This window comes from Oncorhynchus mykiss, chromosome 8, assembly GCF_013265735.2.
Source record: "Oncorhynchus mykiss isolate Arlee chromosome 8, USDA_OmykA_1.1, whole genome shotgun sequence".
Classification (NCBI taxonomy): Eukaryota; Metazoa; Chordata; class Actinopteri; order Salmoniformes; family Salmonidae; genus Oncorhynchus; species Oncorhynchus mykiss.
Window position 1 is genome coordinate 31271124 of NC_048572.1, and position 27490 is coordinate 31298613.

The window sequence follows — 27490 nt, forward strand, 5'->3', positions numbered from 1 at the left end:
CCAAAGGACATCCAGCCAACTTGACACAACTGTGGGTTGCATTGGAGTCAACATAGGCCAGTATCCCTGTGGAACGCTTTCGACACCTTGTACAGTCCATGCCCTGATGAATTGAGGCTGTTCTGAGGGGGTGCAACTCAATATTAGGAAGGTGTTCCTAATGAACGGTATACTCCGTGTATATGGGATCCTGAGTGGCGCAGAGGTCTAAGGCACTGCATGTCAGTGCAAGAGGCGTCACTACAATCCCTGGTTCGAATCCAGGCTGTATCACATCCGGCTGTAATTGGGAGTACCATATGGCGGCGCACAATTGGCCCAGCATCGACCGGGTTTGACCGGGCTAGGCCGTCATGGTAAATAAGAATTTGTTCTTAACTGACTTGCACATAAATTGAATGAAATTACACAACCACTTTTTTTCTCTCCATATTTAGGCACAGTGTTTGGTGGTTAGCGAACACACACACACACACACATTTATTTTATTGTCCTTGTGGGGACCAAACAATTGATTCCATTTCGAAATCTTATTTTCCTTAACCTAACCTTAACCCTAACCCTAAGGCTAAAATAGCCGTTTTCCTTATGGGGGGCTGGTGAAATGTCCCTACTTTTCCTTGTTTTACTATCCTTGTGAGGACTTCTGGTCCCCACAAGGATAGTAAAACCAAAAACACATACACTCACACACAACCAAACTCACAGGGGAAATGGAGTGTTTATGAATCATCCTAGTTTCATTTTGGCTCCCATTCGATGAGCTCTAATTTGAATCAGACGAGCCAGCCCTGTTCAGTTTCACAGTGACTAATGACTATACCCTAAGCGTTATGTTGGCCTGGCACACAGAGAGAGCATCAGCTCAGCCCTCCGTACACTAAAGCCAGGCCACGTTATGTTATGGGCCCTTTTGTTCTTCTCCCTGCTGCTCCATGAGACACAACACAACAACCGATTCAACATGACATCGGAAGGGAGAGATGTTTTCTAAAGATGGCCTATTTAATTCGGGCTGAGGAGGAGCGAGGAGTTTATTAGCAGCAGACCTGGGTTCAAATACTATTTGAAATCCTTTTAAATTCTTTATCTGCGCTTGATTGAACTTGCCTGTCTCAATGGAACCAATAGAAAAGTAGTTAAAGTACAAACCTCACCCACCTGGCACTCTGGCAGGCTAGTGCAAACAATCAACATGTTTAAAAGATTTCTGAATAGTACTTGCACCCAGGTGTTCTTATTAGTAGCCCAGACAGACGGCAGCAGCATAGCGGAGCTGCAATGTTCTTCTGTAACCCAGCGTGGTCCAACGCCTCCCATTAGAGGCACATAGATAAACATGAAACAAAAGGGGCCTTGGCTTGGCTGACTCAATGTTTCCAGCGGGCCTAAGGGGTAGAGGGTGGGAGGAGTGGGGTAGGGGAGTACCGGGGAGGGGGGAAAAACACAACCGCACGGCCCAGAAGAGTCTCTAGCTGCCTGGGATACAAGCTCCAAGCACACTGACTCATTATTAGCAATCAGAGGCTGTGGATCTGGAACCCTTTAGCTGCTCTCTTGCTGCAGTTCTGGAGCTCCGCAAGGGTCAAGCTCCCATGACTGGCTGAATCTCTGCGCTGAGAAGTTGAACTGCGTGCCGAGTGGTAATAGCCCCTCTGTAATTTAGCAGTTTGATTTGATTATTGGTGAGGTTTGTCTTGGGCCCGGGCCTGTGAAACTGAGAGAGAGAGAAGGGGCTATTTACTATTATGTAAGACTTCAAACAGGCGGAGTGCTCAGTACAGCAGAGAACCAGAAAGGCTTGGAGGATGGTGGTGGGAGTGTTGTTAGTCCCCCTCTGTGTGTGTGTGTGTGTGTGTGTGTGTGTGTGTGTGTGTGTGTGTGTGTGTGTGTGCCTAGGGCTAACACCCTGCTACAGTATAGCCCTAGGCTCCTATAGGCCCCATGTTGTTACCAGAGACTGGCCAGCAGAGAGCTTGTGGAGGCTGCTGGGGCGGAGATGGACTTGGCTCAGCTCCAGCAGGAGGGCCCCCCCGCCCTGCGTTACTTTATACAGTGGCAAGTTTTACCAAGGTGTTCATTTCAAGACTCCCCTTTATCTCCTTCCCTGATCCCGACTGTCTCCGTCTGAGGGGCCATAAATGAAAGGTGGAGGGGTGGATACAGGAGCCCCCTCTGACAGACAGATGCAGAGCTCCTGTTCTGTTCCCCATCCCCTATCGCTGATATGGACTCCTGCCTGCAGAGCGCTTTCTATCGCTCATCTCCCTATGACACACACGCGCACACACACCATCTCATTTTTCTTGAATTCCACTTTCCTCCTAATATGTCATCTCTGCTTCCCACAATGCCCTGTAGAGGAGAAGAGAGGATCTGTCCTCCTCCATCCGAGTTGTTATTCTCGCTAGTGCCTCACTACTACTGACCCATTTTTGTCTTGTTTTGCTTCTTTTTGAAAGGGGGAAAAAGTCCGTCATAAGCAAATCCTCCATAACTATCTTGACTCATCTCTGGGCCTGTTTATGAGTGTGGTCGTGTTGAAAGAACTATCCAGTGTTTCCAGATTTCTATGAAATATGATCTATAATTCATTATAATATGAGGGCAATAGTTTTCTTTTAAAAAATGATTAATTACGTATGTTAAAAATCTGCTTTTCTGTGTTGGAAGGGTGTGGGCGTATACCGGTCATTACAAATATTCTTGTGAATAGACTGCTGATTGGCCAGCTCATCCTTCTCAGGAGGATGACATCATCCTTGATGAGTAAATAACAATAAAAACATTTTTAGATACAAGTTTGAAGTGGGGTTTTTGAAGTTCTTTGGCCACAAATAGGATGAGTCAATAATATTATTTGAGGATGAATTAACAGAATGTGAACTTTTAAAAGTGAGATTTTCATTGTACAGTTACTTTAAAACGCCGTAAAAATGAATTTGAGCTGCCTCAGTTATGACTCGGACTGTGATTGTAATAACAGGCCGAGCAGCACAGAGAGAGAAGCAGTGAAACGGAACATTAAATGCACATGAAGTTTATCTCACTGCTGGAGTGAACCATTTCCTCCTCGTCACCCCCCAGCAGTCACTTCTGCTTTGGTACAACCCAACCATTGTTTGAAAGTCTAGATAGAAAAATTGAGGCCTGAAACACAGAGGGCTGTTTAGAGAAGAACATTTACCAGGCATGTGGGGACCGCCAGACTAGTTTTGTCTGTATTTATTGTTTGCTTATCTTTCGGCTACGTGTGTATTTGTCTCGGGGAGGGCATAGCAGCGTGCTGTATGATAGTCTTGGAAGGTCAAGAGGTCAGATTCTGGGGACTGAAATAAGGGGGCGTGTGACAATGATGTCATGGAAACTCATTGAGGTGAGTGTTCATGATTTAGAATTTTTTGTTTATTTGCTCTTCTAACAGTGTTATCAGAAAACTTTGCTATCATGTTAGCTAGCTATGTAGCCTACGCTAGCTTAGTATAGCAGGTTGATTATTTTGCTTTTCACTCGCGTAAGCCTATAGGGGCTACATCCTAACTGAAAGCCCTTGACTTGTCTGATAATCAATGTGGTTTTGTTTCACTGAATCTCTGTATATTTGGTTATTTGATCTGTCTGGGCAAATAATTGGAGGTGGCAGCTGATCAGACAGATTTAGCATGCTATGTAGCATAAATCAAGTGTATTATTGGCTCGTGCATAGGCAACTCGAAAAGCCCCCGGAGGTTTTGAAATCTGAACACGAGATTTTCAGTGCATATCTTAAAAGAAGATGGTCCCAATTGAACACCCTAAGCTACACCCAGGCAGTGGTGGAAAAAGTATCCAACTGTCATACTTGGGTAAAAGTACAGATAACTTCATAGAAAATGTCTCAAGTAAAAGTCACTCAGTAAAGTTCTACTTGAGTAAAAGTATTTGGTTTAAAATATGCTCAAGTATCAAAAGTAAAAGTATAAATCATTTCAAATTCCTTATATTAAGCAAAACAGATGGCACCATTTTCTTGTTTTTTAAATTTACAGAAAGCCACGGGCACACATAATTTACAGACGAAGCATGAGTGTTTATTGAGTCCGGTTGACAAGTGCGTGAATTGGACTGTTTTCCTGTCCTGCTAAGCATTCAAAATGTAACGAATACTTTTGGGTGTCAAGGAAAATGTATGGAGTAAAAAGTACAATATTTTCTTAAGGAATGTAGTGAAGTAAAAGTAGTCGAAAATATAAAAAGTAAGGACAGATAACCCCAAAAGTAGTACTTTAAAGTATTTTTACTTAAGTACTTTACACCACTGTGCCCAGGTGTAGCTCATAGAAGGGCTTACGCCCAGGTGGTGCAACAGGTCAATTTTTTTTGGTCCAACATAGAGCTCATTTTACGTCAGACCTAGAGTTTCGACCAACTGGTGCAACCGGCCTCTGTGGTGAACAAAGTCAATAAATCTCCTCTGGAAACTAGAATGACACTCATGTGTTCCCCTCTATCTTCTTCTTATCAAGTGCCCCTCCTCCTAGACTTTTCATTCCATCCTCATAGACCAGTCTACTCCACTTCCCCCACATCTCAACGGTTTCCACTCAGTGTGGCTGTGAGAGGGAGTTGTTTAATGTTCTGTATGTTTCTTGCATCATCAAATTGTATTTGTCACATGCGCCGAATACAACAGGTGTAGTAGACCTTACCGTGAAGTGCTTACTTACAAGCCCTTAACCAACAATGCAGTTCAAGTAATAGTGTTAAGTATAAAATATTTACTAAATGAACTATAGTAAAAAGTAACACGGTACCGAGTCAATCTGCAGGGGTACAGGTTAGTCGGGGTAATTTGTACATGTAGGTAGGAGTAAAGTGACTATGCATAGATAATAAACAGTGAGTAGTAGCAACAAGGGGGGGTCAATGTAAATTGTCCGGGTGGCAATTTGATTAATTGTTCAGCAGTCTTATGGCTTGGGGGTAGAAGCTGTTAAGGAGCATTTTGGACCTAAACTTTGAGCTCCGGTACCATTTGCCGTGCGGCAGTAGAGACAATAGTCTATGACTTGTGTAACTGGAGTCCTTGCATCCATAGCTCTTTCTGTAGCGCCTTAGTCGGATGCCAAGCAGTTGCCATACCAGGCAGTGATGCAATCCGTCAGGATGCTCTCGATGGTGCAGCTGTAGAATCTTTTGAGGATCTGGGGAACCATGCCAAGTCTTTTCAGTCTCCTTAGGGGGAAAAGGTGTTGTTGTGCCCTCTTCATGATTGTCGTGGTGTGTTTGGACCATGATAGTTTGTTGGTGCTGTGGACACCAAGGAACTTGAAACTCTCGATCCACTCCAATACAGCCCTGTCAATGTGAACGGGGGCGTGTTTGGCCCTCCTTTTCCTGTAGTCCAGGATCAGCTCCTTTGTCTTACTCACGTTGAAGGAGAGGTTGTTGTCCTGGCACCACACTGCCAGGTCTCTGACCTCCTCACTATAGGCTGTCTCATTGTTGTCGGTGATCATGTTACTTTCTAAATGTAATCAGCATCCGAATCGGGGCGGATCCTGGGGGCATTCTCCAGGGGCCTTGTACGACCCACACTGTAAGTGGACCATCTCACAGTTATAGCAATGGATGTAGCTATACAAGACAAATATTAGACAAAGCGATCAGCAGACATGCAGTAGAGCGATAATTTATAAACCAGGATTTCCCATGGATACAGTTGTGATTCAGTGCTCCTTACTTCCTGGTGTCTAGGGACGTCTGTGATAGAAACAGAAACAGGTGGGGAACGGCTGGGTTTGGTCCAGGCAGGGTTCAGAATAATCTCCTGGGCTCCTCATTGTCCTCAGTCCTGCTGCTTCCCTTTAGGATTGACTTCTCCCAAAAGGCCTTTTGTTCTCAGGACAATCGCCCGTGATTATGATTTCTGCCCTTTTCTGGAGCAAGATCATCTTTTGAGATTAAAGAAGACCGTTTTTATCGTTATCAAAAGCTAAATGTGGGCCGGGTGAATCGGGGCGGCATTGTGGTGGCAGTACACTGGTTGGGTAAGGTGTTGTCATCTGAAGACATGGCGTCTTCGTTAGTAGGTTAGATACCGCAATTTTTTCTCAAATCTACTGTGAGTTGCAACAAAATAATCGCTCTCCTTCATCATTGTAACCACGTCTAGTCTAAACATTCAGGTGTTTATCACCTTTTGAACCTCCTCCTAGCTCCTCAGAAGTAGCAGGGTTAGGGAGAAACAGATATGTCATCTGAATAAACCATTTTTAAACAAACTAATCACTTATGTTAGCAGATTTTGTGTGTGTTTGTAATCAGATACTTTTGAAACTAGATTACTTCTTGGATTACTTTTAAAATCAGAAAGGATATTAATAAATTGACATCTTTCTGTTTTCTCAATTCCATTCAATATTGAAAAAAGGCTCAAGTTTAAGTTTGTTCCATTGGAGCGAGTCTGACCAGTCAGAGACCAACCACTGATGACATTCCAAATGCATTTGATGGGTCCTTTTTTGTCTTCTTCTTATGCATTTTAAGGGAAAAGTAATCAGATTTGGGTAATCCCAAAATTATGTTACTGATTACAATTTGACAGGTAACTAGTAACTAACAGATTACATTTAGAAAGTAACCTACCCAACCCTGTCTACCAAAAACACACCTAACAGAAACACCATGGATAAGTAATGAAAAGGAAAGTTAGCCTAGCTCCACGATTACTCCTCACCTGTCTAAACTGCATACAGTACACTTTGACAAGTTAAATATGCATTTGGTTCACGCAGTCAAAATATGCATTTCACTTCACGCAGGCAAACAGACGTACAGCTGTTTGTCATGGTCTGTAGCCACACTGTGCTTTCTGAACCCAGCTCCTCTCCCCTTGAGGAATGGATAAGGATTATGGCAAAACAAAGAGATTTGATAAAAATACGCTCGACGACGTCCATAGGTATCTCAGTAATCCATCCCCTATTTTTCTTTGGGCCAGGTTTTGTTTTACATAGTCTGTTTTGGATCAACGTTTTCTGTAAATGTTTACCTCACACGAGCCCACATCGGTCCCTGACTCCCTACCAATATGGTAACCTATTGAAACAAACAAATGACCAGCAATTTCCTCAAGCCCCAGGCTGTCGCCGAGAGAACTCGTGATGAGGGGGTATTTGTCATTCAGAATAAAACTCAGATGGACAAGTAAATAAGAAAATCCATATACACTGGTAATGTAATACCTCGCTTCTGTTGTTTCAGTGGGACCCAGATCTATTACATGCTAAGGGCCCTGTATTGTGTTTTCTAGGAAATGATGATAACCAGGAAGTGTTGCATCAAGGCACAGACCCGGGCCTCCATCCGATCAGAGTGAGGACAGGATTCAACTACAACCTGACACAAGCCAATCCTGCTGCCGTTGGCCACCTGAAGCGTCTTTGACTCTGGGAACTGTGTGTGTGTGTGTCAGGGCTCTACAGTGTGCTACCATTTTGGGGGCATATGCTCCTAAATATTTTGCTTTGCTACCAGGAATTTTAATTTGGGAATTCCAGTGCCCATAGAAAACAAATCACCCAAGTAATAATTGTTGTAATGATTTCTCCGCAGCCTCAGTAGTATGCAAACATGGTGGCACAGAAAGAAAGGAAAATAGCTTTTTTAGGAGATGAGGATTCATCTCTAGGTGGTGTCATCTAAAATACTCCTAATTTATAAGACAGTTCTTATTTGATTCATGGTGGTTGGACCCACCTATGTGAAGCTAGCCACAATAAGGTTTAGCCGCAATAGTGGAATTGGCAGTTCGCCTTCAAAAATGAAATGTTATTTGTGACATGCGCCAAATACAACACCTTACAGTGAAATGCTTACTTACAAGCCCTTAACCAACAATGCTTTAAGAAGTTAAGAAAAACGTGTTAAATAGAAAAAATAAGCATTTTTTTTTTGTCCACTTAAAATAACATCAAATTGATCAGAAATACAAAGTATACATTGTAAATGACTATTGTAGCTGGAAACGGATGATTTCTAATGAAATATCTACATAGGCGTACAGAGGCCTATTATCAGCTACCATCACTCCTGTGTTCCAATGGTACGTTGTGTTAGCTAATCCAAGTTTATCATTTTTAAAGGCAAATTGATCATTAGAAAACCCTTTTGCAATTATGTTAGCACATCTGAAAACTTGTTCTGATTTAAGAAGCAATAAATCTGGCCTTCTTTAGACAAGTTGAGTATCTGGAGCATCAGCATTTGTGGGTTCGATTACAGGCTCAAAATGGCCAGAAACAAAGAAACTTGTTAGTTTATTCTTGTTCTGAGAAATGAAGGCTATTCCATGCGAGAAATTGCCAAGAAACTGAAGATCTTGTACACCGCTAAAACTAGCTAGTTACCCCAGAAGTTGCTGATAACATCTGCATCAGAGATATTTGCAAACATTTTTGATCCTGATCTAATTTCAAATGCTCACACAGACGTTTTCCCATTCGGGTCGAACAAATAATTCCTTATTACCAACGCAGTATTGTACCACTTGACTGTGATCGTAATGATGGCTCTTGGCTTGCGCGTGCAAATTCAGCACCCACAGCATTTTACAATAGAATTGTATTATTTGACATGTCATATTAAAAGCTTATTTGACCAGTCAAATAGTGTTATTTGATGTGTTTTTTTACATGCAAATAAAGAAACACCATTCCATAAATGTAGGCTATATCTCAATCTTAAAAATCTATTTTACTGGTGATAAACCCTGTATTTTGTCATTGCTGGCAATTCTTCTCATTAAAAGGGACAATCTGCAGTTACTACATCCATTTTTTTTTTTTTTACTTATAAATGAATAATGTAAACCCATTGATTCTTGAGGAGTATAATTTATAAATGCCCCATGAGCTTAGGAGACAAAATATAAGCTTGTTTTTCCCAAAGTAAATGTAAACAAAGACTGCCTCAAAACAAAAAAATAACGTTTTGATATCATGGATTGCTAGTCCTTGCATCCATAGCTCTTATCGTTTGAGTTTCTCCAGCCCCATCCCGTAACCTTTTACAGAAACAAGCCTTTTGTTATCATTTCAACTGCGGATTGCCTCTTTAATATTTGTCATTGTGCTCCTACATTTTTCAGCTTAGGACCACATGTGCTCCTTGGAAGAACTGTAGAGCCATGTGTGTGTGTGTGTGTTTTAATTTGTGTGTGCATGTCTGCTTGTCTGTGTTTGTGACTTAGTGTCTAACATTCCCCTTGTTGTTCTCAAAATGTTCTCAAAATACCATGTACAATACTGTATATTCAAATAAAACACTTCACCAACCTACCAGACTGAAGTCAGTATTGTATTAACCCCTTATCAGTTCCTGTGTGTATGAAAGAAGGATTGGTCATAGATCTATTGCAATGCCACTGTCTTACTAGCTGGCTTCTCTGAGGTGAAGGTAAAGGGAAGCTAGCTCAGAGTTTGCTCAAGGGGAGACTGATGGGAGTACCAGCCAGCCAGGCAGGTCTGTCAATGTTTTATAGAAGTGGTACTCGGTGTCAGGAACACAGGTGAAAGCCAGACACAGAACCTCTCATATACACAACTGGGCGGATTTCCTCCTGGACACTGCTCAAAGACTAGCCTACACTGAGTGTACAAAACAGAAACACATGCTCTTTCCATGACTTTGACTGACCAAGTGAAAGCGATGATCCCTTATTGATGTCACAGGAGACTGAAAAGATTTGGCATGGGTCCTCAGATCCTCAAAAGGTTTTACAGCTGCAACATCGAGAATCCTGATGGGTTGCATCACTGCCTGGTATGGCAACTAATCGGCCTCCGACTGCAACCTAATACAGAGGTTAGTGCGTATGGCCCAGTACTTCACCGGGGCCAAGCTTCCTGCCATCCAGGACCTCGATACCAGGCAGTGTCAAAGGAAGGCCCAACAAATTGTCAAAGACTCCAGCCACCCCTGTCATAGACTGTTCTCTCTGCTACCGCACGGCAAGCGGTACTGGAGCGCCAAGTCTACATCCAAGAGGCTTCTAAACAACTTCTACCCCCAAGCCATTAGACTTCTGAACATCTAATAAAATGGCTAAGCAGACTTTGCATTGCCCCCCTCCCCGTTACGCTGCTGCTACTTTGCATATGTGTGCCATTCAGAGGTTGAATGGGCAAGACCAAATATTTAAGTGCCTTTGAACAGGGTATGGTAGTAGGTGCCAGGCGCACCGGTTTGAGTGTGTCAAGAACTGCAACGCTGCTGGGTTTTTCATGCTCAACAGTTTCCTGTGTGTATCAAGAATGGTCTACCACCCAAAGGACATCCAGCCAACATGGGACAGCATCCCTGTGGAACGCTTTCGACATCTTGTAGAGTCAATGCCCTGACAAATTGAGGCTGCTCTTAGGGCAAAAGGGAGTGCAACTCAACATTAGGACGGTCTTTCTAATGTTTTGTACATTCAGTATATACAGTTGAAGTCGGAAGTTTACATACACTAAGGTTGGAGTCATTAAAACTCGTTTTTCAACCACTTCACAAATTTCTTGTTAACGAACTATGGTTTTGGCAAGTCGGCATGACACGACATTTTTACAACAATTGTTTACAGTCGTATTATTTCACTTATAATTCACTGTATCACAATTCCAGTGGATCAGAAGTTCACATACATTAAATTGACTGCCTTTAAACAGCTTGGAAAATTCCAGAAAAGTATGTCATGGCTTTAGAAGTTTCTGATAGGCTAATTGACATCATTTGAGTCAATTAGAGGTGTACCTGTGGATGGATTGCAAGGCTTACCTTCAAACTCAGTGCCTCTTTGTTTGACATCATGGGAAAATCAAAAGAAATCAGCCAAAAATTGTACACCTCCACAAGTCTGGTTCATCCTTGGGAGCAATTTCCAAACGCCTGAAGGTACCACGTTCATCTGTACAAACAATAGTACGCAAGTATAAACACCATGGGACCACGTAGCCGTCATACCGCTCAAGAAGGAGACGTGTTCTGTCTCCTAGTGATAAACGTGCTTTGGTGCGAAAAATGCTAATCAATCCCAGAACAACAGCAAAGGACCTTGTGAAGATGCTGGAGGAAACCGGAACAAAAGTCCACAGTAAAACGAGTCTCGACATAACCTGAAAGGCCGCTCAGCAAGGAAGAAGCCACTGCTCCAAAATCTGCCATAAAAAGCCAGACTACGGTTTGCAACTGCACATGGGGACAAAGATCGTACTTTTTGGAGAAATGTCCTCTGGTCTGATGAAACAAAAATGGAACTGTTTGGCCATAATGACCATCATTGTGTTTGGAGGGAAAAGGTGAAGGCTTGCTAGCCGAAGAACACCATCCCAACTGTGAAGCACGCAGGTGGCAGCATCATGTTGTGGGGGTGCTTTGCTGCGGGAGGGACTGGTGCACTTCTCAAAATAGATGGCATCATGAGGAAGTAAAATTATGTGCATATATTCAAGCAACATCTCAAGACATCAGTCAGGAAGTTAAAGCTTGGTCGCAAATGGGTCTTCCAAATGGACAATGACCCCAAGCATACTTCCAAAGTTGTGTCAAAATGGCTTAAGGACAACAAAGTCAAGGTTTTGAGGAGGCCATCACAAAGCCCTGACCTCAATCCTATAGAAAATTTGTGGACAGAACTGAAAAAGCGTGTGCGAGCAAGGCCTACAAACCTGATTCAGATACACCAGCTCTGTCAGAGGGAATGGGCCAAAATTCACCCAACTTATTGTGGGAAGATTGTGGAAGGCTACCTGAAACGTTTGACCCAAGTTAAACAATTTAAAGGCAATGCTACCTAATACTAATTGAGTGTATGTAAACTTCTGACCCACTGGGAATGTGATGAAAGAAATGTAAGCAGAAATAAATCATTCTCTACTATTATTCTGACATTTCACATTCTTAAAATAAGGTGGGGATCCTAACTTACCTAAGACAGGGAATTTTTGCTAGGATTAAATGTCAGGAATTGTGGGAAAACTGAGTTTAAATGTATTTTGCTAAAGTGTATGTAAACTTCCGACTTCAACTGTACCATCATCATCCCACAGTACAGAACATATTGCACTAACTCATCTGGGACTCTGGACCTTTCAGTGTTCACCGCCAGGCCTGAATGTATATACGGATGTTTCTCCCTGCCCTGCAGAGTGGTGGTATGTAAGTTCTGACGCTCTGTGTGCTGTGGCTGCTGTGTAATGGCTCATTGTGTATAGCTGTGGCCGTCTGTGGTTAAACAGTGCTCTGCTGTGTGGCTCAGCAGGTTACAAGCCCCTGGGGCACTAGGCGAGAGGAGAGAGCAGGCTGGACAGGTTTCGCACATGCACACACAGCCACTGCTGTTAGAGTTTACCGGGAGACTGAAAAGTGCCTCTCAGTCGGCTACTAATTGACACCCTTTAAGTGGCTTTTAGCTCGAGAAAAACCCATCAATCTTCTGCTGACTCGAATGGGACTTGATAGGCCGTTACCATGCCTCCCGTTCCCATGACTTCTGTTCCCATGGCTCCTCCAGTGCTTTAAGGGGAAGTTTGGCTGATTAGCTGAACAATGGTGTTATTTTGGATAGTTCCTCCTTTTTCTGTTGTTTTTCCCTCTGTGTGTGTGTGTTCTTTTACATACATCATACAGTAGTCACATGCTTTTTCTTGTGTGTGTGTGTGTGTGTTATAGCTCACTGCCAAAGAGAGGAGGAACCGTAATAAAGTATTCGTATGAGTATCAAAAGGCAGTATGTTTGTCTTTTTAGTCATATGCGGTTGGTTCGAGCCATTCTTTTCACGCCAATCAAAGAGCAATGGGAGTTTCCCTTATTTTTCCCCTTAGTAGTCCTCACGCTGTTTTATGTTCTGTGTTTGGTCAAGTTCGTTATGTCAAGTTCAAACACAACGCTATTTCACTTCTAATGGAAAAGACAAGAACAGCAGTGAGGTATCGCACGCACATACACACAGCTAGTCTTTATGATGAGTGCTGACAGGTATGCCAGTCTGTAGCTGTTTGTTGGAGAAAGTAGTGCTGTTCAGTCTTGGCTAAGAGTGTTCAGTCACAGGGCCCCAGCACAGCCTCAGGGACAGACAGCACTCCTTCACCTGGGATGTCAGCCTTTGTTTTTTCCTTCACACACCCTGATCATGGTTAGAAAGACCCCGCAGCAGTATCTCACACTACCCTGCCTTCGTCTGTAACGAGAAACGACCCTAGTCGGTGCCAAACCCCCCCCCCCAACCCAACCCAACCCAACGCTGTCGCCGTAGGCTTGACTCGCAGCCAGTCAGGAGCGAGGAGTTACTTATGACACGGCCTGTGGGAGGTGGAGAACCACGTGACTGGACTCGGGCTCCGCTCCTGCAGGTTGACTTAGCCAGCACAGCATTGGAGTCTTGGAAAAAAGTCATATAATGGCTGAGGAATTGTAGCAGGGTCACGGGGCTGGGAGCGAAGTACGCAAAACACCTTCCGTCTGTCCCTATCAGCTCATCCCTGTCGCTACAGCCGTCTCCTAACCAATGAGAAAGGTAATGACAATGGAACATTTCATTTTTTAAATTGAACCTTTATTTAACTAGGCAAGTCAGTTAAGAATAAATTCTTATTCACAATGATGGCCAAACCCGGACAATCGTGCGCTGCCCTATGGGATACCCAATCACGGCAGGATGTGATACAGCCTGGACGGGAGATAGAGATTGCATGGCCCCACTGCTCTAATATTCACTGTGCTTTTGTTTAAGTTTTCTAGTTTGTTATTATCTCTGCTTGTGTAATACACCTTTACAAAAGGGTTATATCTGAGTCAGGCTCCCCCTTTTAGTATTGGTGCTATAATCAGGATCTTTAGGGCTGCTGTCAAGTAAAACGACTCCCTGCAATTAAAAAACATTTCCCTCACTTTTGTCAATGATCAACTCCATCCATGCCTTTACTTTGGCAAACTCAACTTACTCAAATACTGTTGTCAGTCATTCAAATAGGCCTGTTGGTGAATCGGTCAGTCAAATAGGCCTACTCATGTGTTACTTTAAGTTGATGTTCCCAAGTCCCCTTCACTCCCCGCGAATAGAGCTCAACTTCTCACACCCCTTCCCCCTAATTTACCCCATGTGTGCGCTCATCTCATCTTTTTAAATCTGGGCCTTCCTCGGTGCTATTTATGTATGCAGAGCCAAATGCTTCAGTCTGATAGGGAGAACCCATTAGGTATGGAGCTCTCCGTCTCATAGGGAGAACCCAGTAGGTATGGAGCTCTCTGTCTCATAGGGAGAACCCATTAGGTATGGAGCTCTCCGTCTCATAGGGAGAACCCATTAGGTATGGAGCTCTCTGTCTCATAGGGAAAACCCAGTAGGTATGGAGCTCTCTGTCTCATAGGGAGAACCCAGTAGGTATGGAGCTCTCTGTCTCATAGGGAGAACCCAGTAGGTATGGAGCTCTCTGTCTCATAGGGAGAACCCATTAGGTATGGAGCTCTCTGTCTCATAGGGAGAACCCAGTAGGTATGGAGCTCTCTGTCTCATAGGGAGAACCCATTAGGTATGGAGCTCTCTGTCTCATAGGGAGAACCCATTAGGTATGGAGCTCTCTGTCTCATAGGGAAAACCCAGTAGGTATGGAGCCCTCTGTCTCATAGGGAGAACCCATTAGGTATGGAGCTCTCCGTCTCATAGGGAGAACCCAGTAGGTATGGAGCTCTCTGTCTCATAGGGAGAACCCATTAGGTATGGAGCTCTCTGTCTCATAGGGAGAACCCATTAGGTATGGAGCTCTCTGTCTTATAGGGAGAACCCATTAGGTATGGAGCTCTCTGTCTCATAGGGAGAACCCATTAGGTATGGAGCTCTCTGTCTCATAGGGAGAACCCAGTAGGTATGGAGCCCTCTGTCTCATAGGGAGAACTCATTCGGTATGGAGCTCTCTGTCTCTCGCTCCGTTTGTTCTCTGTTTCAAAAACATGGGAAAATACAGTTGCTAGAAGCATTACGAAGTCTATAGCATCAACTACAGTACTGATCTGGTCTCCTCTTTATCCCCCCAGCTGCACTTCTTAAAGGCCCAATGCAGCCAGTATTAAAACATTTCTGGGTAACAATTAAGTAGCTTACTGTGATTGTTTTCAATTAAAATGGTCAAAAGTTAAACAAATAGCTTCTTAGCAAAGAGCTATTTCTCATGGAAGAATTTTGCTATGACTGTCTGGCCGTGGTCTGAGTGGGGAGGGGGAAACTGAAAACAAGCTGTTATTGGCGTAGTAACCTAGCGTAGCAGGCGTTGAAAGACGCCTTAACGGAGTTCTCACTTCCGTTTTTCAGGGGAAATGGAAGTTAGGTTGAAAATACTGTATCCCTCAAAACTGTATATTAGTGTTTTCTGACTATAGGCTACTGGCAGAGAGATTTGGAACTATTCCTTATTGGTCTATGAACTAATTAACTGCCAGGCAGGCCAAAACTCCATCCCACCAAAATAGGCTGAAATGTCAGGCGACCTACACTAAAAGGGCATTATCATAATTTCCATAATTTCACAGTATTATTCAAACCACATAGTGTGGAAATACACAAAATGAAAAGTATGTGGACACCTGCTCGTCAAACATCTCATTCCAAAATCATGAGCATTAATATGGAGTTGGTCCAGCAGCAAAGGGGGGCTTTGCTGCTATAACAGCCTCCACTGGGAATGCTTTCCACTAGATGTTGGAACATTGCTGCAGGGACTTGCTTCCATACAGCCACGAGCATTAGTGAGGTCGGGCACTGATATTGGGCGATGAGGTCAGGGCTCTGTGCAGGCCAGTCAAGTTCTTCCACACCGATCCGACAATCCATTTCTGAAAGGACCTTGCTTTGTGCACGGGGGCATTGCAATGCTGAAACAGGAAAGAATGTCATTGTATGCTGTAACGTTGCGATTTCCCGTTAATGGAACTAATGTGCCTAGCCCAAACCATGGAAAACAGTCCCTGACCATTATTCCTTCTCCACCATTGAGACAGGTAGCATTCTCCTGGCCTCTGCCAAACATAGATTTGTCCGTCAGACTGCCAGATGGTGAAGCGTGAGTCATCACTCCAGAGAACGCGTTTCCACTGCTCCGGGGTCCAATGGCAGCGAGCTTCACCACTCCAGCTGACGCATGGCATTGTGCATGCTGATCTTAGGCTTGGGTGCGGCTACTCGTCCATGGAAACCCATTTCATGAAGCTCCCGACAAACAGTTATTGTGCTGACATTTCTTCCAGAGGCAGTTTGGAATGCGATAGTGAGTGACAGAATATTTTTACACGCTATGTGCTTCAGCACTCGGCGGTCCCGTTCTGTGAGGTTGTGTGGCCTCCCACTTCATGGCTGAGCCATTGTTGCTCCTAGACGTTTCCACTTAACAATAACAGCACTTACAGTTGACCGGAGCAGCTCCAGCGTGGCAGAAATGTTAACTGACTTTGTTGGAAAGGTGGCATCCGGTGCCACATTGAAAGTCATTGAGCTCTTCAGTAAGGCCATTCTACTGCCAATGTTTGTCTATGGAGATTGCATGGCTCTGTGCTTGATTTTATACATCTGCCAGCAACGGGTGAAAAAGACGACCCGCAGGTGAAAAAGCCAGATATGGAGATCCTGAGCTTGTGGTTACACGCAGTCTGTGGCTGTGATGTCAGTTGGACTCATTGCCAAAATCTCTAAAATGGCTTATAGTAGAGGAATTAACATTCAATTCTGTCAACAGCTCTGGTTGACATTTCTGCAGTCAGCATGCCTATTGCACACTCCCTCAAAATTTGTGAAAAATGGCGCCGGAGGAGATGGCCGCCGTTTTACGGTCTCCTAACCAATTGTGCTATTATGTGTTGTTTTTTTTGCGATATTTGTAAATAATTTTGTACATAATGTTTCTGCAACCATATCTTATGGAAGAAAATAGCTTCTGGATATCAGGACAGCGATCACTCAACTTGGATTAGACAAAGATTTCTTCAACAACAACAACAAGCAGGACTCACACAATATTCTCCAAACACCCCGCAGGGCAGACATCCCAATTATTTACATAAGGAAGCGATGCAGAGGAAGTAGAGCCAGATGCCTCGTCCGGACCCACAGAAGGCGAGTAGGAAAGCTCCCATTACCGTCAATAATCCTCGCCAACATGCAATCATTGGACAATAAACTAGACGAGGTACGATCACGAATATCCTACCAATGGGACATCAAAAACTGTAATATCCTATGTTTCAAGGAGTTGTGGCTGAATGACGAACTAAATATTCAGCTAGCGGGATACACACTGCACCGGCAAGATAGAACAGCACACTCCGGTAAGATGAGGGGGGGGCGGTCTGTGCATATTTGTAAACAACAGCTGGTGCACGAAATCTAAGGAAGTCTCTAGGTTTTGCTCACCTGAAGTAGAGTATATTGTGATAAATTGCAGGCCACACTACTTGCCTAGAGAGTTCTCAGCTATACTTTTTGTGGCTGTTTATTTACCACCAAAATCAGAAGCGGGCACTAAGACCACACTCAGTCAGCTGTATAAGGAAATAAGCAAACCGGAAACCACTCACCCAGAGACGGTGCTCCTAGTGGCCGGAGACTTTAATGCAGGGGAACTTAAATCAGTTCTACCAAATCTCTATCAACATGTTAAATGTGCAACCAGAGGGATAAAAATTATAGATCACCTGTACTCCACGCACAGAGACGCGTACAAAGCTCTCCCTCGCCCTCCATTTGGTAAATCCGACCACAACTCACAACTCTTAAAGCAGGAAGCACCAGTGACTCAGTCTATAAAGAAATGGTCAGATGAAGCAGATGCTAAACTACAGGACCGTTTTGCTATCACAGACTGGAACATGTTCCGGGATTCTTCTGATGACATTGAGGAATACACCACATCAGTCACTGGCTTAATCAATAAGTGCATTGAGGACGTCGTCCCCACAGTGACTGTACGTACATACCCCAACCAGAAGCCATGGATTACAGGCAACATTCGTACTGAGCTAAAGGGTAGAGCTGCCGCTTTCAAGGTGCGGGACTCTAACCCGGAAGCTTACAAGAAGTCCCGCTATGCCCTGCAATGAACCATCAAACAGGCAAAGTGTCAATACAGGGCTAAGATTGAATCATACTACACCGGCTCCGGATGTGGCAGGGCTTGCAAACTATTACAGACTACAAGCACAGCCGCGAGCTGCCCAGTGACACGAGCCTACCAGATGAGCTAAATCACTTATATGCTTGCTTCGAGGCAAGCAACACTGAGGCATGCATGAGAGCATCAGCTGTTCCGGACGACTGTGTGATCATGCTCTCCGTAGTCGACGTGAATAAGACCTTTAAACAGGTCAACATACACAAGGCTGCGGGGCCGACGGATTACCAGGACGTGTGCTCCAGGCATGTGCTGACCAACTGGCAGGTGTCTTCACTGACATTTTCAACATGTCCCTGATTGAGTCTGTAATACCAACATGCTTCAAGCAGTACACCATAGTCCCTGTGCCCAAGAACACAAAGGCAATCTGCCTAAATGACTACAGACCCGTAGCACTCAGGTCTGTAGCCATGAAGTGCTTCGAAAGGCTAGTAATGGCTCACATCAACACCATTATCCCAGAAACCCTAGACCCACTCCAATTTGCATACCGCCCAAACAGATCCACAGATGATGCAATCTCTATTGCACTCCACACTGCCCTTTCCCACCTGGACAAAAGGAACACCTGTGTGAGAATGCTATTCATTGACTACAGCTCAGCGTTCAACACCATAGTACCCTCAAAGCTCATCACTAAGCTAAGGAACCTGGGACTAAACACCTCCCTCTGCAACTGGATCCTGGACTTCCTGACGGGTCACCCCCAGGTGGGGAGGGTTGGTAGCAACACATCTGCCACACTAAACCTCAACACTGGAGCTCCCCAGGGGTGCATGCTCAGTCCCCTCCTGTACTCCCTGTTCACCCATGACTGCATGGCCAGGCACGAGTCCAACACCATCATTAAGTTTGCAGACGACACAACAGTGGTAGGCCTGATCACCGACAATGACGAGACAGCCTATAGCGAGGTGGTCAGAGACCTGAACGGGTGGTGCCAGAATAACAACCTATCCGTCAACATAACCAAGACTGAGATGATTGTGGACTACAAGAAAAGGAGCCACGAGCACGTCCCCAATCTCATCGACGGGGCTGTAGTGGAGCAGGTTGAGAGCTTCAAATTCCTTGGTGTCCACATCAACAACAAAGTAGAATGGTCCAAAATCAAATCAAATGTATTTATATAGCCCTTCGTACATCAGCTGATGTCTCAGTGCTGTACAGAAACCCAGCCTAAAACCCCAAACAGCAAGCAATGCAGGTGTAGAGGACACACCAAGCCTATTCCCCCTCAGGAAACTAAAAAGATTTGGCATGGGTCCTGAGATCCTCAAAAGGTTCTACAGCTGCCTGGTACGGCAATTGCTCGGCCTCTGACGGCAAGGCAGTTCAGAGGGTAGTGCGTACAGCCCAATACATCACTGGGCCAAAGCTGCCTGCCATCCAGGATCTCTACACCAGGCGGTGTCAGAGGAAGCCCCTAAAAATTGTCAAAGACCCCAGCCATAGACTGTTCTCTCTACTACCGCATGGCAAGCGGGACCGGAGTGCCAAGGCTAGGACAAAAAGGCTTCGCAACAGTTTTTACCCCCAAGCCATAAGACTTCTGAACAGGTAACCAATGGTTACCCAGACTATTTACATTGTGTGCCTCCCCAACCCCTCTTTTAAGCTGCTGCTACTCTCTGTTTATCTTATATGCATAGTCACTTTAACCATACATTTATGTACATACTACCTCAATTGGCCCGACCAACCAGTGCTCCCGCACATTGGCTAACTGGGCTATCTGCACTGTGTCCCACCACCCACTAACCTCTCCGTTTACACTACTGCTACTCTCTGTTCCACATATTTGCATAGTCACTTTAACCATACCTACATGTACATACTACCTCAATAAGCCTGACTAACAGGTGTCTGTATATAGCCTTGCTACTCTTATTTTCAAATGTTTTTTTTTTTTCTTCTTTACTTACCCATACCTTTTATTTTCACACTATTGGTTCGAGCCTGTAAGTAAGCATTACCCGTTGTATTTGGCGCACGTAACAAATAAACTTCGATTTGATCTGTGGCATTGTGTTGTGACAAAACTGCACATTATCAAGTTGCCTTTTGTCCCCCTGCAGAAGGTGAACCTGTGTAATGATCATGCTGTTCAATCAGCTCCTTGATATGCCACACCTGACACGTGGATGGATTATCTTGGCAAAGGAGAAATGCTCACTAACAGGGATGTAAACAATTTGAACATTTCTGGAGTCTTATTTCAGCGCATGACACATGGGACCAACACTTTACATGCGTTTATATTGGTTGAATGTATATATATATATATATATATATATATATACACAGGAACATTTTGACTGCACTGGACCATTAAAGGCACAGTGATCCTCCTGCAGAAGTCTGTTCAAAGGAATCAGAAATCACTGATGTGCTAAGGATTCGCAGCACTTGAGTATTTTACTCCTTGTACCCCAGGCAACACCTACCCACTTGTTGAAACAAGTACACTTCTCTCTAGTAAAAAGTGTCACACCTTGGGTGTTTCAGTCATTAGCAGGTAGTGGTTTGGTTTCTAGGCTACATTCAAAAGGGTTAAGGCAGCCGAGAGAGTACTAAACCAACAAGGTCGTAGCAGGCGCATGAGGTAAGAAGTGAAACAAGAGATGTTTTTGCTTAGCATACTACAATGAAAACCTGAGTACCATTCCATGCAGCCCCACTGTTTTGCTTTAAGTTTGAATTGACTTAGACTAATGGAGCAGCCGGGTTCCTAACTTGTCTCTGTGAGGAAATTGGAGATAAGTCCAGGCCTCAGGGGAACCAGCCCTGGCTCTGCCTAGTGTGGAATAACAAATGAACTGAACCTGCAATTCATCAGCTGTAACAGGCCTAACTGAGGGACTGGGAGAAATCTTGTCCAAAACACATGGGAGAGTCAACACTGTAAAAGCTAAAGTCTCCTACCTTACAGTAACCATGGTGAAAGGCTGATCTAGGGCCTCAAGACGAGAAGTAGCAACACTGAAAGTTGTGGCTGCTGTTCCTCAGTTTCTTTAAATCACAGTAGAGCAGCACACCAACCCTCAACAATAGTTTCAGAGAGAGAGAAAGCACAGAAGTTGGATTTCCTGTCTTGGAAATGTTTTCCTGGAAAACTGTTTAAGTAATTTTTTGGTCTGACTATTTGTGTGTGTGTGTGTGTGTGTGTGTGTAGCTTTTCAATGGGAACTTTCAAACAAAGTTCCCCAGTTTGCTGGTGTAGAGACTGTAGCAAGATAAGTCAAAGATGTGGTAGGATAACAAGCAGGGCTGTTTGCTCAAGATTTCAATAGCACCGCTTCACCCATATGAACTCTATGGTTCCCCTTCAATGCCCAGCCCAAACAGAGCCAGCTTCTAGTACATGGGCTGCTTTCTCCACTGATAAATATTCTCTCACCCTAATCATGTGATGGTTGCTGTATATGTCATTACATAAACAGTGATAATACAACAAAAATGTAGCCAACCTCAGCCTTGTCAATCAGGAAGACAGATGTTCAATAGAAATATGGGTTTTATTAGTTAAGTTTAAACTGCAATCTGTCATTAAAAAAAAAAATACATGAGAACAAATAAACTACTGTAGTGAACAGCAACAGCTGCTATAAAGAATACATTCAACTGTTGCTTTTCATGTCATGTGTCAATCCTGTTAACCTTTATACTTAACTACAAGTTCGGGCTTAAATCTGCTGTGTTATAAAACATGTGATAAAGGCACAACACTTGGGGATACCTGGAATGTATTCGATAGGCACTTATGGGAACGAGTGGTCCAACAACACATCAACTAAAAGTGCTAGTAAATGTATGCATGGTATTGCGGAATAGGTGAGCGTCCATAACTAATTAAAATAAGAGCTTTCTATTTGTCATTTACAGCATAACTGCTGGTTATATAGGCTAAGTGACTTCTTAAATACTAAAATGTATATTTTTTTCCCAGTCAAAGGGACAGTGAATTAACAGGAAGAGGACTGTTACTCAACTTCGTCTACATTCTAGAGGGCCTTCGAGGGCTGCTGCAGACCACAACTGGAAGAGAAATTAAGACATCAAAATAGAGAACCTGAAAACCACAATCCAATATCAGGGAAGAGGAAAAACAATAAATATAAACGCAAAAACATTTGCATTTTTGTATTTAAATTAAGATTCACTTTCAAAATAAATCAAAGTGTAGTTACAAAACAAAAAATGTCATTGCAGTATAATATATTACCTGTAAAAAAAAAGAAAAAAAAAAAGTCTTCACAATCTTACGATTAATACGGAAGATCATAATTTAACATAAAAGAAAATATATTCTATCGTTTCATTATCCAGATAAATACAAAATAAAAAAAAATGCTTTAAGATCAGCAATAAATACATTTTGATAAGTTAAATAAGCAGTGACAAGCAAACCTTCCGTTTGAAGGTTTTACAAAACAATATAGTTGAACAAGGTGGAATCGATGGGAGAGCATGGCGCTCATGTGATTTGACAGCGGTGACTGAGGTGTCATCTCAGTCAGCTATTGAGCCGAGTGGGGGCTAGGAGAAGGGGGGGGGACAGGCCAAGCTTACATATGAATGTTTAACGACCAGTTTACATTGATGAACAGTCCTACTCCTTCCACACAACTAAAGAAACCAAACAGACCAGTAGACATTTACTAAGGATTCTTAGTAGCGCCAAAAGAAAATGATAAACTCTTCCAGCCCTGATTCTAAAAAAAAATTTTTTTTTAAACACCTGTGTTTGTCTAGTCCTCATAATAATATACTTTTTTTTATAAAAAAAAAAAAAAGCTGAAAAATATTTTTTTGCAATCATTAGGACGTGGAAAAAGTAACAATTGTAGTCCCGCACATTGATCGGACAACACCAAGGCACTTCATTTAATCTGGTCGTCCAATCATTTTTTTTTATGGTTTAACTTGACGAGAAATGTGACCCTTTTTAAAAAATGGAGCACAAATTTGTCACAAGTCCTCTTGAGATGTAAAAGTATGGGATGTTTGAAGATAGCTGTGGCACAGGCAGCAATGGCAAAGTGAAGATATGCAGCACCGCTACACACAAAACGACAGGGAAATCCTGCCTTGGGACATACTGAAACTTCCCACAGACCTTATCCATCCCCTCTGATTTCTACTGTTCACCGTTATTGTAGCACTTCACCCAGGGCCAACTTGCTACTCACGATTCTTGAGTGACCACTTGGCTGAATGATTGTTTGGGTAAAACAAAAACACCTCGATTGGCTAATTGGAGGCATCTGAGATGGGGTGGGGGGGGGGTAGCTGAGTTTTCTGATTGGACTCAGTGGCTACAACACTGCTACACAGAATCATGTCCACTTCTGGGTTGTAAACAAGGCCAGGAGACGAGGGGGACAGGACCGTGGGGAGACAGGCACTCACTTTCTCACTCCATGCATCCATCCCAGGCACCGGGGGTGTAGGCTCTCTAATCATCAGAGATGGAGAGCCTGCTGAAGATGGGCAGGCGGCGCGAGGCATCCAGGCTGGGGGATTCAGAACCGCTCTGACTGCCCAGGCTGCTCTGGTAGCCCTCCTGGTCGGAGAGAGAGTCCGGGGGGCTGGGGGGACACTCCGACATGGGCCGGAAGAAGCAGGGGGTATTGGGGGAGTGCGGCGCCGGGGCCAGCAGGTTGGGCTCCAAGACAGGGGGCCCCCCTACTAGGCTCGGGCCAAACAGATTGACCAACTCCTGGCTGGAGTAGGTGAAGGGGTTGCTGGGCCACTCGCCCAGGTCCTCTGTGGAGAAAATGGGTGGCGGGGTGACCGAGGTGGGGCTGTCTTGTAGACCGCCCTGGCTGGGGAAACCGGCGAAGCTGAAGCTGTGCTGGAGGCGGGGGCGCTCCATCTTGTTGAAAGTGGAGAACGGTGGCGGCGGGCCGCGGCGTTCCTCTGCGTTGTGGATGAAGTGGCAGCGCGGGCCGTAGGGGCAGAAGCCGATGGTGTGGAAGGTGCGGCACAGCTCCGTCTTGTACTTTGGGTGGCGGCTCAGGCTACGCAGCTCGTGCATGCCGTGGGCAAACTGGCACTTGTCGCCGTACTTGCAAGTGCCGTTCTCCTCGAAGGGCCGGCACAGCTCCGTCTTGTAGCGGCTGGAGTTGACCTGCTGCTGCTGCTGGCCCTGCCCGCCGCCAAGGCACTGAAGCTGGCTGCCCGGCTTGAGGCGATCCCCTGTCTCGGAGAAGGAGCGGTCCCGAAAGCGGTTCTCCTTGTTGTTACTGCCACCACCAATCAGGAGCGAGGAGGGGTCAGCCTTGAGACTGTTGATGAACTGATTCTGGTTGAATTTGGTGTTGGGGAGGGTGACAGAGTGGCGGCGCTGGAACAGCCCACTGCCCCCTGCAGAGGGGGCCCCCACTACCTTCCTGTCCAGCAGGGAACCAGTGGGGGGGCAAGAGGGAGGGTTGTTGGCACCAGTGCAGACTGGGACAGATGTGGAGTGGGGCCCACCGAAAGTATTGTTGTTGTAGTTAAACATCTTATTGTTCTGCAAAGAAAAGAACAGTCATACTTAATAAAAGTGTCAATCAGTACTGAAAAAATAAAATACCCCTTCAATTCTCCCAAAAAGTTTGGAGCTAGCCGTGTTAGGTTACAGTCCAGACCCATTACAAAAGCAGAGCCAGGATCTTAATGACATACTTACTAGTTCAACAGCACTATAGAAAGACTGGTCTCCAAAGTCACAAGTTAAAGAGAATTGTGCAATCCGTTTACTCTAACAAGCTGTCAATCAAATAAAAAGCACTGCCAAACAATTATGGCCATAGGATGTTGGCGCAACAGTGATAGTACAGACCGCAAACCCGCAGGCTGCTGCACAGATGCTATAGGGGCTCTAGTCTAAAGCACCCAGATAGATTGAGATCCCCCCCCAACACTTTAAATGGTTAAATGAGTGACAATGTCATTGTTGCAACTGTTTGAGTAGGAAACATACTATCATCATAAATTGACATGTTGAATTATTTTGACATATTAAATGATTTTATATTGTGCCAATTTCCCCTAATGTGGACAGTTTGTTTTACTACCTTAAACAAGCTTGCAATTTCACCCAATTAAATTAAGTGGAATTATACATCCTTTTTTACCTCAGATTAGTAGGTGTTATACCGGCGTATTTGGAAATAGCCACGGGATGGTTTTTCAATACTGTTGAAACACATACACATCTATTTGTATCTACTTAAGTAAATACCTGTAGTCAACGTGTGCAATACCTTGAGATTGAAGATTTTGTTCATTTCACAGGTCACAATATAAAGTTAACAGGTCCCCAGTCTCTTGAGTCACTCACTCACTGTTGTGCAGCCAGGTGATCTTGTTACCGTGTAGAATTCAAACCAAAATCGTTACAAGCTAGATATCGCATAACTTAAATTACTGCCTAAAATGTGCTAAATGCTCTGCAGTTCAGCATTTGGTTAGCTAATTTTGTAGCTAGTTAGTCATCTTGCTAAGTGGTTAGCTTCTTCTAATGTCAAGTCAATCAACATCAGACATTCCAAAAGTTCTCATCTAACCAACCATGTATAGGTTATTCCATGATTCGGTGTGGCCATTGAAGTGTTAATTTAAACAGCACTACACTCCAAAACGTTGATTTCTATTGATTTCAGCATAATATCGATGGAAGTGATTAACAACAAGTGATGTACACATTATTTCCAGATTACGAGTGGCTTTTTGAGCTGTGTTAGTTTTAACAGGACGTGAAACCTCATCATCTCCCCCCCCCCCCCACTAGCTAATTGATTTTAAACATGACAATCGATATGAGTATTGACAAGTGTTGGGTTTCTTTTGTTTTGGTGACGTCTATCAAAAATGCAACATTCAGGTTGTCCTCTAACCAGTGATAAGGTCCTCGTTTTTTAAAAAAGACGACATGTAATATTATTACTATGGTTTCACATGTGTAGATAAACATAGTACTTTCTGTTTCACCTTTTCTGCATACTGGTTATTGATTTGGACATAAAACAAAATAAACTATTGACATTGGGCTATTTATCAAAATGTGTTTTTTGAAGCAGCGACAGCATTTCAATTTAAATTAAGAATATAAACATGACCTTTCATCATGAATTTCCAATGGTATTGTACTTCAAATCAGGTAATGCTGAATATGTCCAAAAACGTGCTGTGATTTATTTTGATGAGAAGAATCAGCAAAACTGGTATGCCCTGCCTAGAGATAGGCACCAATGCCTTTTACATAGTTCGACATCTTAGATAATACAATAGATTCAAAACGATAACCAGTAAACCTCGGGTAATCTAATTCAAAAGCCATTAGCTATAGAGATACACAGTAGTCAAATGCTGACATGTAACCTTTGTAGACAATATTTTTGGTACTTAGGCACAACTGTTTACAATTCGTACTGTGTGTGTGTGAGATTTCCATAACGTTATCCGTGCGAGACAGCACAGCTTGCACACAAAAGCGCGTAAATTGTTGCAAGACAACTAGTAGCAGCTAGGGTTGAATCCGCCTGTTGCTCATTTTCAACCAAAATAGCTGGCATGCCATGCGATGTGAACTCAGATAGCTACGTATTGCATGTTCAAAGATTCATTTTTGCGATCACTTAGTTAATAAATAACCATAAACTAACATTTAAAATAAATGATACATTCGCGACGCTAACTACTCAAGAACATGTGACAGAAGCAGCGATAACTTATTTTGCCTGGTAAGCTAGCTAATTATTAAAGTACTGAATTGTTAGCGGCCAGTTAACACTTTATACTTTGTCATCAGTTTGTCACTTACGATCCAAAACGTGTAAAGAACACTCGCTAACGTTTGCTGAACCCCGGAAAAAAAGTTAAATGAACTAGGCGAAGCTAACCAAGATAGCTAGCTAGCAATTAGCTAGCCCTCAGCTAGAAGCAAGCAATACACATTCATTACCTTGTTCATTTCGTTGTAGTCGAAGAAAGGAGAAGCGATACTTGCAGTCATTTTTGCTGAGTGGATACTGTAAAGTAAATATAAAATAATTTATCTAAAGCACAGGGCTGGTGGTAAGTCCAGATTGAAGTGTTCTTTCTGCCCTGCAGAGAGCCCCCTCTGTCCTGCAACAGTTGTGCGCAGTTCCCTTTTAAAAGCTCTATGCATGGTTATGTCTGCTGGGAGGGGCCTGAGTGTGATTGACACAAGTAACTGTCTGCCCTCACCACTTATTTCTTGCTTGTCAGAGCAGCCCTTTTTCAAACTTTTTTGGGCCCAGGGACCAGCAAGGCATGGCCTTATTCCTCTGGGGACCGC

At 43.8% G+C, this 27490-nt stretch overlaps 2 protein-coding genes across 9 annotated transcripts in view; one reads left to right on the forward strand and one right to left on the reverse strand.

Annotated features, from left to right (window-relative positions):
• Positions 1–27490, forward strand: part of rad51b (RAD51 paralog B) — an 87308-nt gene that overhangs the window by 50969 nt on the left and 8849 nt on the right. For 2 of the 8 annotated variants that reach the window (XM_021612305.2, XM_021612309.2), the window contains one exon: positions 7295–9318. The exons of the other annotated variants lie outside the window; for them this stretch is intronic. In XM_021612305.2, the coding sequence (XP_021467980.2) occupies positions 7295–7360 (66 nt within the window). In that variant the 3' untranslated portion in view covers positions 7361–9318. Of the gene's footprint in view, positions 1–7294; positions 9319–27490 lie in introns of those variants that run through there. 8 annotated transcript variants of the gene reach the window in all.
• On the reverse strand, positions 21680–27398 carry zfp36l1b (zinc finger protein 36, C3H type-like 1b). Its single transcript, XM_036985285.1, has 2 exons — positions 27134–27398; positions 21680–24697 (listed from the first exon to the last, which is right to left on the reverse strand). Exons 1-2 carry the CDS (start codon positions 27182–27184, stop codon positions 23639–23641), a joined length of 1110 nt encoding a protein of 369 aa, XP_036841180.1. The 5' UTR covers positions 27185–27398; the 3' UTR covers positions 21680–23638.

Bases quoted from the DNA above. Each gene is read 5' to 3' on its own strand.
- zfp36l1b (XM_036985285.1), bottom strand. From the start codon at position 27,184: ATGACTGCAAGTATCGCTTCTCCTTTCTTCGACTACAACGAAATGAAC. The intron at 24,698-27,133 runs GTAATGAATGTG...TTTTCTTTGCAG, and splicing joins ACTACAACGAAATGAACAAG to AACAATAAGATGTTTAACTA.